Here is a 19,283-nt window from a genome sequence, read left to right as displayed (position 1 = left end):
TCAAACTCCTGGACTCAAGTGATCCTCCTGCCTCAGCCTCCCAAAATGCTGGGATTACAGGTGTAAGCCACTGCACTCAGCCTGAGTTGCATACTTACGTCTGCACACTTTTCCATATACACGTTATACATCAGGAAAAAAGTTCAAACAACAAACAACAAAATCTGTAAGATTCCAGAAAAGGGCAGTTTCCTGGATAATCTGAAGAAAGACCTATATGCATCACTTGCCAACATTTACAAACTATCTACTCTGCCAGGTGTCACAATAGAGAACAGCAAAAGCATAGATAACTCCCTTCCAAGGGGACTTGAGGTCAAGTAAGAAGAGTCTACTAAACAGACTATTCTATTTTTAAGAGAAGAGCAATCAAGAAAGAACATCCCATTATCAATTTATAATTACTTCCAAATCCCAATACAGAACACAACCTATTAACACCATTTTAAAAAGTGAAGTTTATAAAACCATGAGCTGTTCTAATTATTTGCTGAGATTCACAAAGAATTGAGAAAGAAACATTAGGCTGACCAACGATACTATACATTTGTTCTTCGTTCCCAAAGACTCTGATTTCAGTCTGAAATCTTTAAGTCTAAGAAATATGGGACAGGGTCCTTAATGAGCAATTTCCCAACACAATGACTTTGGCATCTATTTATTTGGGGGCTAGTTTAATAAACAAAACCAAACCAAAAACCTTGGTGTTTAAATCAGGAACAAACCAGGAATAGATACCGGATGTGCAGTTACCCTTTGCCAACCTATGTATCTTTGACCTAGACCTCAGTAGAGTAAGAGTCCATAGGCCAACCGTCCTGAGTCTTACCAGCATATTATGTGTCTCTCTGAGCCTCAGTTTTCTCATCTCGATGTGCAAAAAGAATCTTAGCTACTCATGAAATAACTTGAGGGAAAAAAAAAAGATTTATCAGGAAGCACTGATATTACCTGAAAACATCTAGCACTATAATTTTTGTAACATAATTTTTGTAACATAATTTTAAATCTTCACCTCTAAATTACATGAAACTGCTTTTTAAAAGACAATAGGGAATGGCTATTATGGGTCAGGTGCTTTACATTATCACTATCTTCCCCAATAATCTCATTTCAATCAGTAAAGACCCTGAAGGTCTGCAGGGTTAATTAAATAACTTGGACAAAGCCTCAGAACTAGTCACCCTGAACTGGAAAAGCTAGGAAAAAGCCCAGGGCTGTCCTTCCTCAACACCTGGGTGGTAAATGTGTGGCAAGCCCTGGCTCCCTCTGGCACAAGGCAAAAATCACAGATAAAGGGAGACACTCTTTTTTGCTGCTCCTGGATGTAGCCTCAAAATCCCTCTCAGGAAAGATCTCTGGGATACATGAAGGGAAGAAAGAAAAAATGCAAAACAGAGCATGCAGTAGCTAATGTTTGTGTAAGAAGGATTGGGGATAAGCATATACAGTCTCATATACTTGTATAAAGACACTTTGCAAATTTACACAAGAAAGTACTAATAGTGACTACCTATGGGGAAGACAAAGGGAGAAAAGAATAGGGTATTTGGGGACAAGGTGCTTTAATATTTGAATCATACAACCACACTGCATATATATACATATTTATATTTTGAGATGGAGTCTCGCTTTGTCGTCAGGCTGGAGTGCAGTGGCGGGATCTCAGCTCACTGCAACCTCTGACTCCCCTGGTTCAAGCGATTCTCCTGCCTCAGCCTCCCGAGTACCTGGGATTACAGGCACATGCCACCATGCCCAGCTAATTGTTGTATTTTTAGTAGAGACCAGGTTTCACCATGTTGGCCAGGATGGCCTCGATTTCCTGACCTTATGATCCGCCCTCCTTGGCCTCCCAAAATGCTGGGATTACAGGCGTGAACCACCACACCTGGCCACACTGCTTATATTTTTAAATTTTAAAAAGGGAAAAAAATCTCAACTTAGCACTACTGCCAGTCAATTAACACTGGCAATTAAGAAAAGGGCTACTTAACATAACCATTCTAAAATACACTGTTTCAATATATCCCTAATACTTCAGCTAGCATGAAGTTAGCTACAGTCAAATGATTTACTCAACAAATATTTCCTGAGCATCTACAGTGTTCCAGGGACTCTTCCAGGCACTGGAGATAAAGGAATAAACAAAACAAAGATCCTTATCTTCAATAAGCTTACATTCTAATGGGAGAAAGAGACAATATAAAGACATAAAACATATACTATGGCACACAGAAGGATATGCCAAAAAGAAAAATACAGCAAGAGAAGGGGATATGCAAAGTGTTGAATAAGAAGGGGTTGATTTGGATTTCAGGGCCTTGGAAGGTCTGAGATGGCACTGCGTAAATATTTGAAGGAAGTGAGAGAGACTGCCATGCAGTCCTTTAGGGGAAGGGCATTCCTGGCAGAAGCAACAGGAAGCGCAGAGGACCAGAGGCAGAAGCAGGGCTACCAGGTTTGCTGAAGCAACCTGTAAGGAGCCTGTTCAGCTGGCGCAGCAAGAGCAATGGGAAAAGCAGCACAAGATGAGCTTGGAGAGGCAACAAGACTAGGTCTGTAGGGACCCACATGTCAAAGTGAAGACTTTGGTTTTCATTCTGTATGAGATGAGAGTCACTGAAGGGTTCTGAGCAGAGAAGTGACACAATCTAACCTGTCCTTTAAGTTGTGTTCTTGCTGCTGTGTTGAGACTGTAGCAGCGTGCAACAGCAAAAGCACAAAGACCAGAGTGGTCAGCAGCCTCTAAGATGGCCCCAATAACTCCCACCTCCTGGTAGTCAAGCCCTTGCATAATCCTCTCCCCTGGAGTGTAGGCTAGATTTAGTGACTTACTTCTGACCAACAGAGGTGGGATACTACTTTTAAGTTACAGAAAGATGATAGTTTCTGTCTTGGGGGCTCTTTAGCTCTCCCTCGGACCCCTTCCCTCTTGTTCTAGGGGAAGCAAGCTATCATGCTGTTGAGCAGCACAATATAGAGGCTCATTTGAAAAGAAAATGATGTCTGCAGCCAAGAGTCAGAGAGGACTTAAGGCTTGCCAACAGCCATATGAATGACCTTGCGAGTAGATGCCTCTTGCATCTAGCCTTGAAATGAGTGCAGCCTTGGCCAATACCCTGATTGCGCCTAGAGACCCTGAGCCAGAAATAACCACTTGTTTTCAACAAACCAGGTCTGGAGTAATCTGTTACAAGGCAATAACAACAAACAGTTAGGAGGCCAATTCAATAATCCAAGCAAGAGATGACAGTGATTTGTACCAGAGTGTTAAAAATGGAGGCAATGAGAAGTGGTTGGATTCTGGGTATATTTTAAGGCAGGGTTAACTGGATTTGTCAACATGTGAAAGAGACCGGGTATGAAATGGGCAAGATGGAGAGGACAAAAGTGAGGCTGAGGTGTCTGATTTGAGCAAGTGAAAAACTGGAACTGCCATTTATAAAGATAGGGAACTCTGTGAGAAGAGAAGGAGGATAGGGAAGGAGTTGCTATCATGACTCAATTCTGGACATACTTAACCAGTGATGGCAACGAGACATACAAGCAGTGCCAAGAAGGCAACTAGATAAATTAACACTGGCTAGATAAATTAACTAGATAAATTAGCACTAAGGTTCAAGGCTGCAGGCGTAAATCTGAAACTCTTTGACATAGAGATGATAGGTATTTAAAGCCCCAAGCCCAGATGAAATCACAGGACAGTGACTGAGAGAGAAACTGAAGAGGTCAAGGACTGAGCCCTGGGACACTCAAACCTATAGAGGTCAGGGAATTTGACGAAAGCTCAGCAAAGGAGACTAAGTAGAAGCAGGCAGACATGTTGGAGGAAGTCCAGGCAAATGTGGCATCCTAAAAGCTAAGTGAAGAAAGTGTTTCAAGAGGAAGACAGTGATCCACTGTGCCAAAAATACTAGTCAAGTAGACAAGCATTCTTTGACTTCATGTTTTTATTAAGAGTAGTTTATCTTTTGTATTCAAGCTACCTCGCTTTCTTGAGTAAAGTCGAGGGCGTCTTCTCCTGACGCCAGCAGTGTGTGCAGAATTCGCTGTTTCACTTGCTCCCACTCGACCAACATTGACTCTCGATGGTACTCCTCAGCCATGCCGAAGGTCTGTCAGAAAGGAACAGAGAACAATGATCCTCAGGAAAAAAAACAAAAACAAAAAAACATGGTTTCTTTTAAGACCCAACAGAAACCTAAAGCCCTCCAGACCGACCACTTCTCCACAGGTAGAGAAAAAGCAATCTACTTTAAAAATTATCTTTAAAGAATTTACTGGCTGAGCGTGGTGGTTTACAACTGTAATCCCAGCATTTTGGGAAGCCAAGGCAGGCAGGTTGCTTGAGCTCAGGTGTTCGAGAGCAGCCTAGGCAACATGGCAAAACCCTCTCTACAAAAAATTAGCTGGGTACAGTGGTGTGCACCTATAGTCCCAGCTACTTGGGAGACTGAGGTGGGAGGATCACTTGAGCCCAGGAAGTCGAGGCTGCAGTGAGCTGTGATCGCAACATGCACTCCCTCCTGGGTGACAGAGCAAAACCCTGTCCCAAAACAAAACAAACTGCACTCCAACCTGGGCAACAGAGCAAGACCTTGTCTCCAAAGAAAAAATTAAATAAACTTGCTGACAACTGTTTGCAACATACCCTATTTCACTGAGTAGCTGGGATTACAGGTGCCCGCCACCATGCCTAGCTAATTTTTATATTTTTAGTAGAGACGGGGTTTCACCATGTTGGCCAGGCTGGTCTCAAACTCCTGACCTCAGGTGATCTGCCCACCTCGGCCTCCCAAAGTGATGGGATTACAGGTGTGAGCCACGGTGCCCAGCTCATATAAACCATTTTAAAGTGTCTAGTTCAGTGGTATTAAGTACATTCTCACTGTTGTGCAACTATCACCACCATCTCTTAGCTCCTGGCAACCACCACTCTACTTTCTGTCTTTGTGAATTTGACTACTCAAGGTACCTCACATAAATGGAATCATACAGTATTTGTTTTTGTGAGTGAAATGGGCCAGAGACAATCAGCATAATGTCCTTAAGAGTTGTAGCAAGTGTCAGAATTTCCTTTCTTTTTAAAGCTGAAAAATATTCCATTGTATGAATATACCATTTTCTTTATCCATTCATTCACTGATGGACACCCGAGTTGCTTCCACTTCTTGGCTTTTGTGAATAATACTATAAACGTGGGTGTACAAATATCCCTGCTTTCAATTCTTCTGGGTATATACTCAGAAGTGGAACTGCATGGTAATTTTATTTTTAATTTTGTGAGGAACCTCCATACTATTTCCATAGAGGCTGTACCACTTCACATTCCTACCTGCAGTGCACAAGGTTTTCAATTTCTCTACATCCTCACCAACACTTAATAACGTTTTTTTCTGGCCACACAAGGTGGCTCCCTGTAATCCCTGCACTTTTGGAGGCCAAGGCAGGTAGATCACTTGAGGTCAGGAGTTCAAGACCACCCTGGTCAACATGGTGAAAACCTACTACTACTAAAAATACAAAAATCAGCTGGGTGTGGTGGTGCATGCCTGTAATCCCAGCTACTTGGGAGGCTGCGACATGAGAATCACTTGAACCCAGGAGGCAGAGGTTGCAGTGAGCTGTGATTGCACCACTGCACTCCAGCCTAGGCAACAGAGCAAAAAAACATAAAAACCATATATATATATATATATATATATATATATATATATATATATGTCACAGAAAACAAAAACATAAAAACCATATATATATATATTTTTTTTTCCCCCCTGTTTTTGCTTGTAACCATCCTAAAGGGTGTAAAGTGGTATGTCACTGTGGTTTTATGTTCCCCTAATGACTAGTGATGTTGAGCATCTTTCCATGTGTTTACTAATATAAACATCTTTATATAAGCTCTGAAATTAGATCGTATATCATAGCAGTAATTTTTCTTTGTAGCATATAAAATAATGACGGATTATAAAATCAATAGTATCTTACGATATAATAAACATCTAAGAAAAGGAAAAAAAAGTTTCTCCCAGTGTTTTATATTATTATTATTATATATTTTTTTCTGTTGCCCAGGCTGGAGTGCAGTGGAACGATCTCAGCTCACTGCAAACCCCGCCTCCTGAGTTCATGCCATCTTCCCACCTCAGCCTCCCAAGTAGCTAGGATTACAAGCATGCACCACCACACCTGGCTAACTTTTGTATTAAGACTTTTAGTAGAGACAGGGTTTCACCATGTTGGCCAGGCTGGTCTCGAACTCCTGACCTCAAGTGATCCGACCACCTTGGCCTCCCAAAGTGCTGGGATGACAGGCGTGAACCACTGCACTTGGCCCCAGTGATTTTATTTTATTTTTTAAAGAAACACTAATATTTTCATAGAAGGAAGTAAACCAGCAAAAGAAAAATAGCCTTCTGGGATTAAACTGCCTACCAGTCTACTCAAAGTTACTGAAAAGCCACTGTCTACTAGTAGTTGCAGGTAGCTGCCAAAATAAAGGCATTCAGAAGGTAAAGAAAAAAGAAAGGAAATCTGGGGAGGGGGCAGGAGAGGGAATAAGGAAGATGACAAAAAAAAAAAATCTGAGAATTAAAATAACACAGATATATTGAATTATGACCATTCTTAGCCTATTATTCTTCAACTGGCAGACCAGGTTTCCCATCAGCTTAAGCCTTTTCAAAAAGCCATTTCATTTACATTCAGATTGGCATCTAATTAGGCAACAATAAGGGAATGAGTATTAGCAATGCCTGCTTTATTATTGGCAACCCAGATAATTTATACTGATAATATTGATATGCATGAGCTTTGGGGAACTGTTAGAAAAATCACATACATATACTCTTCCTACAATTGGGATGTTTCGAATTAGACCAATATTTATTAAAATGTGAAAAAAGGACATCAGACATACACACACACAGACATATGATTAGGAAGAAGGCTGGTGCATTGCTGGACCCTTTTCTAATACATATTCTGCAGTCACAGGAGAAACGATAATCACAAACTTTAAAAACAGTCTTCCAACTGGTTTTTTTCTTTTCACTGAGAGTCAGGCAGAATGGACCATTCCAGTCAGTTAGCCTGAGCTGAAAAATACCCAGAGAAAAACCTTTGCTTCTTGCTCACACCAGTAAACTTAAACATGAAAGTTATGCATTTTAAATGAAGAGAAGTATGATGGAACATAAAGGTGGGGTGCAGGGGAAGAGATAATTTTCTTAGAAGTTGTCCAGAAAGAATAGACAAGTGTGAGCCACAATTTTGTCTAAAACTTTCCCACATAGTGGTCAAACCAACTGCCTCCTCAGCCTCTAGCCTCTCCCAGCAAGGTCAAATGGAGGACCAGGTGGCAAGAGGATCAGGTAGGGTAGAAGGAGGCAGGGGAAGGTTGATACATTATACAGCCTACCGAGCTGCAACACGAAGTGAGCGCACCACAAAGTGTACTAAGTCTTTTTCTTAAGGACAAGACCTCTGGCCAACAGTGGCAGAGTAGCAAAGGCAATTAAAGAAAACAGACAATGTACCACCCACAGAAACTGCTGAAGAGGACAGTGGAGACAGACTTTCAGCATCAGGTAAGGGTCAGAATGACGACAGTAGGAATTAACCATTCCCTGTTAATTGGGCTGCCTGCCTGTGTGCCAAGAACTCCTGCTTAGTACTTTGAAAGTGCTTTGAACACTATCAGCTTTCTGGGTTCAAATCCTCAGATGTATCTGAAAGTATGCCAGGCTACTCATTTAGAAACACCCTCATAACCTGAATGAACACTGCTGTAGTTCTATTTACCATTAGTGTGATAAGGAGTTTCAAATAAAAATAAATGCCCCAGGCAGGCAAATTGCTTGAGGTCAGGAGTTTGAGACCAGCCTGGCCAACGAGGTGAAACCCCATCTCTACTAAAAATGCAAAAATTAGCTGGGCGTGGTGGCTGATGCCTGTAATCCCAGCTAACTCAGGAGGCTGAGGCAGGAGAATCACTTGAACCCTGGAGATGGAGGTTGCAGTGAGCCGAGATCACACCATTACACTCCAGCCTGGGTGACAGAGCAAGGCCCTGTCTCAAAAAATAAATAAATGATCCAATATCAAAATTCTCTTCCCTTAATTGCATCACCCCCAGCTTATCTTAATTACATTAGAGGTAATGGAACATTCAATCTGTGGGTTAATCAGGGATGATTAGTCACCCATCTGTCCCATTCCAACCTATTCTGTTTATATCCACATCTGAACCACTGAACTAAAGTGCAAAGAAGAATGCTAACTAGAGGAAGCATTGCTAACTAATGAGACAGAATCAACAGAACTGCTCAACTAACAACTAAGAGAAGAGGAGGGCAGTGAGAGTCTAAGGTGAGGTGGGAAACAGTGTTAAGAAGAAACTCAAAGGAAAAGAAAAAGGATAAACTGGAAGAGTACGGAGAAATCTAAAAATTAAAAGGAAGGCAAAAACAAACCACAAAAAATGACAAAACAGTGGAGAAACTATTATAAATTAAATCTGAATCTTTCAAGTTACTATGTGTGGAAAATATTTCTCTTTGAACACAAGAAAAAAAGCATGGAAAGAATTGGGCAGCTGAATTAAGAGCAGGTGGGGAGCATTTGAACCCCATTTTCATAAAGGGAAGAGGGCAATATGCTTTGACTTCACACCCGTTTATTACTGCACTGTTGCTGGCTTTTAGAAACACTGCATATGTTCTGATAATGTTGTTCTGTTTTTGCTGGGATGTGCCAAATGGGGAAAGACAGGACACACTTGTGGTTTTGTAGCTTGTTTTCTTGGCATTTCAGCAGGACACTGGCAAGTTATTCAAACATAAAACAGTCACAAAAATACCAGAAAGTTGCTCACTTTTTGTGTGAAAATGATTCTTGCTCAGTGGCAGTTTCCTGGTGTCCAGACAGGTCAAAGGTCTCCCCCTAGGCTGGCTCCCAACACTGGAATGCCTCCCTCACAAACACATATGCACACATTTTGCACTGTGGTATGTCACCTAAATGTTTTGGCTGGCTGCAAATTTAGTCTCAGTATGGCACAATGTTCAGAGACTGCCAATTCCAGAAACACATTCTGCGGGGTAAATGGACTAATAAAGCTTGGTAGCATTCAACAATCCTAATTTAATTTCATTGGTCCTTTACAGCAGGAGAATCAATGTTGGTAACTCACTTAATGTGTGAACCAAAAGAAAACCCTTTTAAAAATATTTTCAGATCTGAATCAAGTGAATTTCTCTCTATCTGTGACTAAGTACTATCACCAACAATATAATTAATGAAATTTTGGGAATTTTATTTATTTTTTTGAGACAGAGTCTCGCTCTGTCGCCCTGGCTAGAATGCAGTGGTGCGATCTCAGTGCACTGCAACCTTTGCCTCCCAGATTCAAGCGATTCTCCTGCCTCAGCCCCTTGAGTAGCTGGGACTACAGGTGTGCACCACCACACCTGGCTAATTTTTGTATTTTTAGTAGAGACAGGTTTTTGCCATGTTGGCTGGGCTGGTCTCGAACTCCTGACCTCAAGTGATCCACCTGCCTTGTCCTTCCAAATTGCTGGGATTACAGGCATGAGCCACTGCACATGATGGGAATTTTATTTTGATAATGAAACATATCAGTCATTTAAATAACGAGCCCTATTTCACCTCAGTACTACTGAGACATGTTCACCTTCACAGAATATTTTAATAAAGCACACTGAGAAGCAGCACTTTTTTCACTTTATTATTTTTGAACTACACAACTAATGAATAAATTTCATTGGATATAAGAACTAAATAAGTAAACAGCAAAACAGAGGTCTCACTTCAAGCCTACTCCCTTTGCAGAAAGGGCTACTGCTAGCTGATGGAATGTACCCTGCCAGCCTCCTTCCTGGGGAAAGCTGCACTTCTATAACCAATTCCACAGGACAACTAGCCTTTCTTCTCTCTCACCATAAGGCCCCAAGGGCCCAAAAATCTCTTTCACTATAATGGGATGTTATAGAAAGATTCTGATATTTGGATCTTTGTCAGAAATAAACGGAGATAACTCACATGTTAAACAATCTTTGAGTATCTTGCACGACTGCTTGTTGCAGAATATTGTTGCACATATAATGGCTGCTCTTAGGTGAACTTATTTACCATCTTTTCAAGCATGGAGCTAGTTTTATATGTGTGTGTGTGTGTGTGTTTGAACTTGGAGAAATTGCTAATATAAAAGGTGGTCCACTCAATACTGTGTAATAAAAGGAAAATAAGTTGAAGGAAACTGTCAGCGATCACAGCTGCTTTTCTGAACTGCTGATTCAGTAGAAACCACAATACCATTTATACAATAACAATGAAACCAATAATTTTCTGGTCTTTCCATTTTAAGATTAATAGTTAATTGTCCAGTCCAGTGTCTCAGATGCATTGCAGTCACTAAATACATACAGAGTTATAAAGCATGGTATTCTTCTCAAAAAATGGTTCCTGTAGAACTCTCTCGGTAGGAGAGAACTGGGCATGTGAGAGATTCCAGCTTCCAGATCCTACACTACACTCCCCTAGTATATACTGCTGCCCCCATCTGGTTTTTTTTTTTGTTTTTTTTTTTTTTTGAGACAGGATCTCACTCCTCATTCTGTCCCCCAGGACGGAGTGCAGTGGTACAACTTGGCTCACTGCAGCCTCTACCTCCCAGGTTCAAGCAACCCTCCCATAGCCACCAGAGTAGCTGCAACCACAGACGTGTGCCACCATGCTTAGCTAATTTTTTGCATTTTTTGTAAAGATGGGGTCTCACTATGTTGCCTAGGCTGATCTTGAATTCCTGGGCTCAAGCGAACCTCCTACATCCGCCTCCCAAAGTGTTAGGATTACAGGTGTGAGCCACCACGCCCAACCCTCTTGCCCTCATCCGTATACATCTACATTTTGGTTAATTTTCTTACCCTCTTCCGGGACTCTTCAATGGCAGACAGCAGGGCATTGTCCTTCTCATTCTTCAGAAAGCCCTACAAATGGGGGAAAAATTAACACAACTTAAAACTAACTTTCAAAAAATCAAAAGTATACTGAGAGACAAACGATAACCATAATGGTATCTAGTACGCTACCTACCTCCACCTCACAAAACTCTCCCAATTTGAAAACATCAAAATAGATGACTTTTACAGATGTTTCTTAGTTTATTCCATTCTGGGAGCACATGATGATTGTTAGAAAGTAAAGTTCCCATGAAACAATAGTGTGGGGTTCTATATCCTGTAAACATGTAAAAAGTGGAAAATCAAGACTGTCCTTCAAAATTCCTAAATGGCTCATATTGCAGATACAGCCTTGGTGATGGAGCTAGTCACAGTTCCTCTAACTGTTCCTTAGTCTATATTTCTCTGTTGGTTTATATTAATTTCTTTCTAACATTGAGGACATCATCATCGCCCATTTGTCTGTGTGCTTTTCGCTTGTTGGCCAACGTCTGGGAAATTCTAAAAATCCTTTCTTTACACATTTCTTCCAGGGTTTTGCCATGTGCTCTGTCTGTTTCAGGTCTGCTCCACTGCTCGTTTAATATAGGTAGGGTGAAAAGACAGCCTACAAGTCTAGTTTAATATAAACAGGTTAAATGCCTGCAAAATGCAACTACACAGTAACACAATGGCCAAAAGGATAGGCTTTGAAATTTGGCAGTTTCAAATCCTAGTGTCTCCATTTACTACTAGTAGCAGGACTTTAGCCAGGTCACCCAAACTCCCTAAACCTCAGCTTACTTGTTTGTAAAAAAATAAGATAATGTAATCAAGTTATTGACCCAAGGCTCAATATATGTAGCTCTATTATTAGAATCGATTAGATTTAGATCTGTTGGTGACTTCTATTAACGAAAGAGATGCCCAGGATGATCTCTTTGCTGCTGTTCATTGTCCTTATTTGCTTCAGCCGAGATCCAATAGGAAAAGGGCTGAGACACTATTCTGACAGCCACAGTTGCAGACAGACAGATATATACACTGCACTTCCCTGCCAACACCTTGCTCTTCATACAAGGGGGCAGTTTCTTTTCCATAGCTTGGGCTGGTTGGGGGCTGAGTAGGAACAAGGAAGATGACCCATCAACTGACATGTAGAGATCAAAGTCTTAGTTGTAATATGAAGAACTCACGTTACCTTACAAATCAGATCTACCTACACTCCAATGCAAGGTACAAGCATGCCACTACTGGTGCATTTATACATGTCTAAAATCGCTCTGTCACCCAGGCTGGAGTGCAGTGGCACAATCTCGGCTCACTGTAAACTGCCTCCTAAATCCAAGCGATCCTCCTGCTCAGTCTCTCAAGTAGCTGGGATTACAAGCGTGCACCACCACACCCAGCTAGTTTTTGTATTTTTAGTACAGACAGGGTTTCACCATGTTGGCCATGATGAGGTCAACGTGTTGGCTCGACCGCAAGTGATCTGCCTCCCAAAGTGCTTGGATTACTGGCGTAAGCCACTGCACCCAGTCTTGTGTTTTTGCTTTTTTTTTTTTTTTTTTTTTTTTTTGAGACGGAGTCTCGCTCTGTTGCCAGGCTGTAGTGCAGTGGCGTCATCTCGGCTCACTGCAACTTCTGCCTCCTGGGATCAAGCGATTCTCTGGCCTCAGCCTCCCAAGTAGCTGGGACTACAGGCGCATGTCACCATGCCCAGCTAATTTTTGTGTTCTTAGTAGAGACGGGATTTCACCATTTTGGCCAGGATGATCTCAATCTCTTGAACTCGTGATCCACCCGCCTTGGCTTCCCAAAGTGCTAGGATTACAGGTGTGAGCCACTGTGCCCAGCTCTGTTTTTGCTTTTTAAAGAAACTTTGGGAAAACGTAATACAAAGAAGAATTTGGCAAAAGCTTTTAAAATGACAAGCTAAATTAAAACACCATCATTTTCTTGCATTGGAAACTTACTGTTACGGTTAGTTTTTGATCATTGTAATTTAACAACTGTAATGTTTTAGTATACAGTCATGCATCACTTAATAACAGGGATACATTCTGAGAAAGCCTCCTACTAGGTGATTTCATCGTTGTATGAACATCATAGAATATACTTACATAAACCTAGATGGTATAGCCTACTACACCAAGCTACATATGGTATAACTTGTTGCTCCCAGGCTACCAACCTGTACAGCACGTTACTGTACTGAATACTACAGGCAATTGTAACATAATGGTAAGTGTTTGTGTATCTAATTATAGAAAAGGTACAACAAAAATATGGTATTGTAATCTTATGGGATCACTGTTGTATATTTGGGTCTGTTCTTGACCAAAACATCATTATGTGGCACTTCAGTGTATTCTGTTTAGTCTTTTTAAGAAGGTGGGGGAGGTGGGTTCGGAGGCAGGATAATACTGGGGATGTACATTTAAATAAAACATTACTAATTATAGATTTCCCAAATTCCTTACATATTGGCCTAAGTCTCCCCAACACGTGCTGTCACACCCCAAAACCTGGGCAGTGCACTGGGATGGACAGGGACAATGACCAGGAGCCCAGGAAATAGTTCCCTCTTAAAGACTCCATGGCCAAGCGTGGTGGCTCACGCCTGTAATCTCAGCACTTTGGGAGTCCAAGGTGGGTGGATCACTTGAGGTCAAGAGTTCGAGACCATCCTGGCCAACATGGTGAAACCCTGTCTCTACTAAAACTACAAAAATGAGCCAGCCGTGGTGGCAGGCACCTATAATCCCAGCTACTTGGGAGGCTAAGGCAGGAGAATCGCTTGAACCAGGGAGGCAGAGGTTGCAGTGAGCTGAGATCGCACCACTGCACTTTAGCCTGGGTAACAGAGACTCCATCTCAAAAAATAAAAATAAAAATAAAAATAAGACTCCTCCAGCATAGCCTCTCAGGCAGCTCTGAGGACACAACACGAAGACTCTCTAAATACATATACTGATAACTGGGGTGGAATGGGGAATGGCATCGGTCATTTGCCTAATAATGTAATGACATCAATAAACCAGAGCACATGAAGCTAGGAACCCACATGGTCCATTCAGAAGGGTGCGGCAGCTTGACACCACCTACCTGCTTTTGGCTATCACAGGGGACCCAGACATAAAACAATGGCAGATTTTAATGGGCCTTGTTTGTACCTTTCATAGCAAATGATTATGTCAAGTCAACAAACCTTTAGTATAAATACATTTTCAATAGTGGTCTCCAATGTGGCTAAAGCTAAAGGCTTTAGTGTCACAGTTCATAAACAAAGCTGTGAAACTATTATCAATGACTAATGCTCCCAAACAATGAATAGTCATGAATTGTGCTCTGTGGCACCTTTTTGTGGCTGCCTGCCTCTATGCTGCTGACTGTCCAAACAAGCTACGCTTGGGAGTAGTGGGGGAGGGGAGGGGATTACCACTGCCTCACAAAGCCTGGTCTAATATTTTCTTTTTGGTTATGGGGAGGGGAGGGACCTGGGTTAAGTCTGATGTTCTGTCACATTCCTTCTCTGGGCTTCCTCTGTTCTTTCCAGTCAATGACTAGCCCATCCCATTCTTTTAATGGCACCCATGTTCATATCTCTCTCTCTCTCTCTCACACACACACACACACACACACTCACACACTTACAACACAAATGCAAAGCAATGACCAGACGCATTTGTTGAAAAGCAAAATAATATTCTGCAAGAAATGCAATTCCCAAATTTCTGAGAGATAAAATTTCAAGTAAGAATGAAACAGAAGAAAAAAAGACATTATTGCTTTGGGATAGATTACTCCGGTCTTTAAAATATTTACTATAAAGCTACATTTTACAACTCTCGATAAATGAAGCATGTGTGTGAGTCAAACCTCACCCACATATAAACAAAGACCATTAACCATTACATACTTCAAAAACTGGACTCTAAGCACAAACTGAGCTCACAAAATAGATTTTGAATTTTAATTTTTCATCCTTTCTAAAATGAAGTGCTAAATAGGTTATACATCATATTTTATTTTAAAAAAACACACTAGTGGTCTGTCTTTTCAAAACAATTTTTTAAGTAACATATATACATATATATATATTTATTTATTTTTATTTACTTATTTTTTTGAGACGGAGTCTCGTTCTGCCGCACAGGCTAGAGTGCAGTGGCGCGATCTCGGCTCACTGCACCTCCGCCTCCCGGGTTCAAGTCATTCCTCTGCCTCAGCCTCCCGAGTAGCTGGGACTATGGGCATGTGCCATCACGCCCAACTAATTTTTGTATTTTTAGTAGAGACAGGGTGTCACCATATGGGTCAGGCTGGTCGTGAACTCCTAACCTCATGATCTGCCCACCTCAGCCTCCCAAAGTATAAAACAGTAACTTATACACCAGAATACTGCTAGGATCTGTGTGCCATCTAGTGGCAGTTAGTTTCTTTCAAAGAACCCACAACTCAAGGAGAAGTAACAGCCCACTGGAATTAAAGAACTAAAAAGTTAGGCAGAACCACACCTGCCTCAGTCCAGGTGCCCCACAGATCTCCTGACTTCCCTTTCCTACCCACGTGTTTCCTTTCCCTCCAAACTCCTCCTCCTGTGAGACGCCTCTCATGCCTCACCCAGGAGATGTACGTGTATAGCTGATGGGAAAATGAGTTCTCTGGAGAAGGGAGCTGGAACTTGAAGGATGAACTGGCTCCCTGCCACCAAGATGCCCCCTGGGCACAGAAAAGGCCCAACAATTCACCTCCTGCTGGTAGATGCCAGCATCTAATGATGACCCTCAGAGCTCCCCATCACTGCTATCCCTTCATTCCCATCAACAAGCACTTATAATTGCTCACAGTCCCCCATCTGATCCTTCTGCTGTGGGTCAGCTCAATAAAGAACACCCCCAAAAACATCTGCAGGCCAGCTAGGTAAACTAACTCCTCCTGACTTCCCCATCTGTGTACTGCTCCTCACTGCCAGTGTGCTGAAACAGACCCTTGCCTAACTGGCTCCTCAAATGTGTTTTGGTTTTCAGCTTTCTGTAACACATAATAGCCACCATTCAGGAAGCAATTAAGGGCCAGACACTGCTCCAGACAATTCAAAGACATTACTGCTAATCCTTTAACAATATGAAAGAACAGACATGATCACCCCACTCTCCCCTACCTCGCCCCGCCCCCGCCTCATTTTACAGGTAAGAAGCTGAGATTTTCACATTTAACTAACTTGAGCAAGAATTCCCGACCAGGAAGAGGCAGAGGCAACATTCAAACATAGTTCCGACTCTCAAGACCCACTATTTCTGAGATACTTATGGAAGGGTAAACCTCTAAACAGCAAAAATAAAGAAAAAATTTCTTTCTCTAAAAGGATGGAACCCAGGAGAAGAGTAAAATTTCCTTAAATCTGTTTTAATCATCAGGTTCCCCTTTACAAACAATAAAGTTGAGGCTCAGAGAATACTTATGGCGTACTAATAATAGCTAACACTTAAATGGTGATTATGTTGTGCCAGGTATAAGCGTGTTACACACATCTGGTTCTAGCCCTCATTTTTAACCCAAAGCTCTCAATACTACTTAACTGGATCATACTTTGAAGTATATCCTTAACAGAGGTTTAAAAGTTGAGTGAGCTGTACCAAATGGTTTCTTAAGCTTCTACCAATTTAAAAGCACTGTGGGGTTCTATGTCCAGATGACCCAGTTCCTATGTAGCCAAGTTCAGACTCAGAACCCAAATTTTGTGACCCATTGTTTTCCCTTTTCCACTCTCCATGCCATCTCTCATCACAGCAAATCAAGGTGAGATAAACTGGCATTTTATGCTTGCACATTTATTCCTCCCCCCACCCCCCGCCCCATACATTACATAGGAAAGAAATGAAACAAGAAATGTCAAGTTTTTGGCATTCCTCTAGAACAGCGGTTTTCAAAATATGACTCAACACTCACAACTGGGTCATGAAATCAACCAGGTTTTTGTTTTTTCTTGTTTTTTAAGAGATGGGGTCTCATCCTGTTGCCTAGGCTAGAGACAAGTGGCACAATCACAGCTCACTGTAGCCTCAAACTCTTGTGCTCAAGTGATCCTCCCACCTCAGTCTCCAGAGTAGCTGGGATTATACGTTCTTGCCACATCTGGCCCAAACAGCATTTTTTAATAAAACAAATGCAACAGAGATGTGGTATGGGTACTGTTCTGTGAAACTTTTGTTTCAACTATATATATGTAATTGTGTGTGTGTATGAGTCACAGTCTAAAAGCTTGAACTCATTGCTTTAGAGGTCAACACCATAGTATTCCAAAATAGTGCTACTATTATTGCTGTGGAACAATAAATGCCACACATCTGCCCAAGCAGTATCTCCAGTCATGTGTTCCATCTTTGACAGAGAAAGTGCTTGGCTGCCTTGCAACGTATCCTGGCAAAGAACAACCCAGAATGTAACATCTGGTTAACTTGATTCTCCTAAGGAACATGTAGTCACATCTCAAGGACCTGGCAGCCAAGGTGGCTCTTAAATGGCTCAGGTCAAGAAAGGCATGAAACTGCCTTATTTTTACCTATCATGCAGACTCTTGGTTTCAGAATACACATGGTAGCTAATTCCTACTGTAGAAAAAGGCAGCGAGCAAAAGGATGTTTGTTTTTGCCAAATGGCCAAATTCTCTTGGCTTATTTGTTCTCAAAAGTGAAAACTACAATAAATAAGAGTCTTTGTGGAAAAAAAAAAAAATTTCAGTATCCACCTTATCCAGGAAAGTCAGATGGCAAAAAAGTACTCACACTGGTTCTTTCACAGTTCTGTCCTTCCCACCTATAGCAGATAAGTGATTGGACAGTTGGACAGTTATATAAAGTCTGAATTGATGAACATACAAATTTCCTGTTAAAATAAATAAACAAGAATCTAATTTGGGCTTACAAAGCAATAGTCATGTTTTCATGGCCTTCAAAACCCAAGAGACTATCTCATGTCTCTTTCCATTAAACAGACCAACCAGCAATCCACCATATCAAAATGTAAAAGTGAGGCATCTACTGCAGGCTGGACGTTTACCAGAAGGTATCTGGTATGACACAAAAATAGATGCCGGGTGCTACAAAAATGAGGTATCGGCCGGGCGCGGTGGCTCAAGCCTGTAATCCCAGCACTTTGGGAGGCCGAGGCAGGCGGATCACAAGGTCAGGAGATCGAGACCACAGTGAAACCCCATCTCTACTAAAAATACAAAAAATTAGCCGGGCGCGGTGGCGGGCGCCTGTAGTCCCAGCTACTCAGGAGGCTGAGGCAGGAGAATGGCGGGAACCCGGGAGGCGGAGCTTGCAGTGAGCCGAGATCGCGCCACTGCACTCCAGCCTGGGCAACAGCGTGAGACTCCGTCTCAAAAAAAAAAAAAAAAAAAAAAGGTATCATCTCTCATTTTAATATGTACAATACATACAAATTAATAGGAAATTGTAGCCAACATTCCAAATCAAAATAACATCAACACAAAATGAGCAGTGACATCAGGAATGGTCATAGTTGCTGACAAACCATTGCTAAGACACAAGCAACAGCTAGAAAGCAATGAAAGAGTAAAGAAAATATAATAAAGCAGTTAATCAATAAAGGATCTGCTTGAAGATAAAGTAAGAATTGCAATAAGTATTAGAATACTATTAAGTATTCAGTTAGTACTAAAGTTAGTACTTTAGTTAGTGCAATGGAGAAGTATCCACATTGTAAGAAGACAGAAGTATAAGTTGTACCATTACTTTGCTTCAGCTCATTCTAAGTAAAATAATTACTCCCTGAACCTCTCCCAAACCTTCTTGCCAATTTCTGAACAAATGAATGACCTCTTCTAAAAACTTCTCTTGGATAAAATTAGTACAAAGGTAAAAAAACTACTTATGGAGAAAATGAGGAAGGATGAAGTAAGATACTGTTTTCAGATGAGCACAACAGAAATCCTGCCAGTACCTGGAGAGCCTCTGGGCTTATCAGATGGTGTGGACTTGCTTTTCATTAGCTCCCTTTTGTGGTGCCCACACGGAGAGCGCCTCAAGGATTTTTTCAAGTGCAAAGAGATGTTTATTACTGATAAAGCCCAGAAAATGAACAGAGAAATTTTTAAATTTGAGCAGTTTCAAGATTTGGGTGAACTTCCATAAGGGTTTATAGCATGTTTGGTTATTTTATTAGACCACTATTACTGCAATAAAATAAGAATACATAAAATGTCAGCTTACAAGGCCCATGAGAGACTGAATTTCCTTCTGCAAGGAATATAGACTGAATATAGCAAGTCCGGGCTTTCTTCTC

The 19,283-nt window shown here is 41.4% G+C and overlaps 1 protein-coding gene across 6 annotated transcripts in view; it reads right to left on the bottom strand.

The window, feature by feature from the left end:
• Window positions 1-19,283, bottom strand: part of LOC105494044 (nucleoporin 93) — a 113,636-nt gene that overhangs the window by 35,350 nt on the left and 59,003 nt on the right. For all 6 annotated transcript variants that reach the window (XM_011762142.3, XM_071084570.1, XM_011762143.3 and 3 more), the window contains 2 exons: window positions 10,953-11,015; window positions 3,990-4,118 (listed from right to left, as the gene is read on the bottom strand). In XM_011762142.3, coding sequence (XP_011760444.1) covers window positions 3,990-4,118; window positions 10,953-11,015 — 192 coding nt within the window. The remainder of the gene's footprint in view (window positions 1-3,989; window positions 4,119-10,952; window positions 11,016-19,283) is intronic.

This window comes from Macaca nemestrina, chromosome 18, assembly GCF_043159975.1.
Source record: "Macaca nemestrina isolate mMacNem1 chromosome 18, mMacNem.hap1, whole genome shotgun sequence".
Classification (NCBI taxonomy): Eukaryota; Metazoa; Chordata; class Mammalia; order Primates; family Cercopithecidae; genus Macaca; species Macaca nemestrina.
Note: the sequence above shows the minus strand (reverse complement) of the source record. Positions and strands in the feature narration are given on the sequence as shown.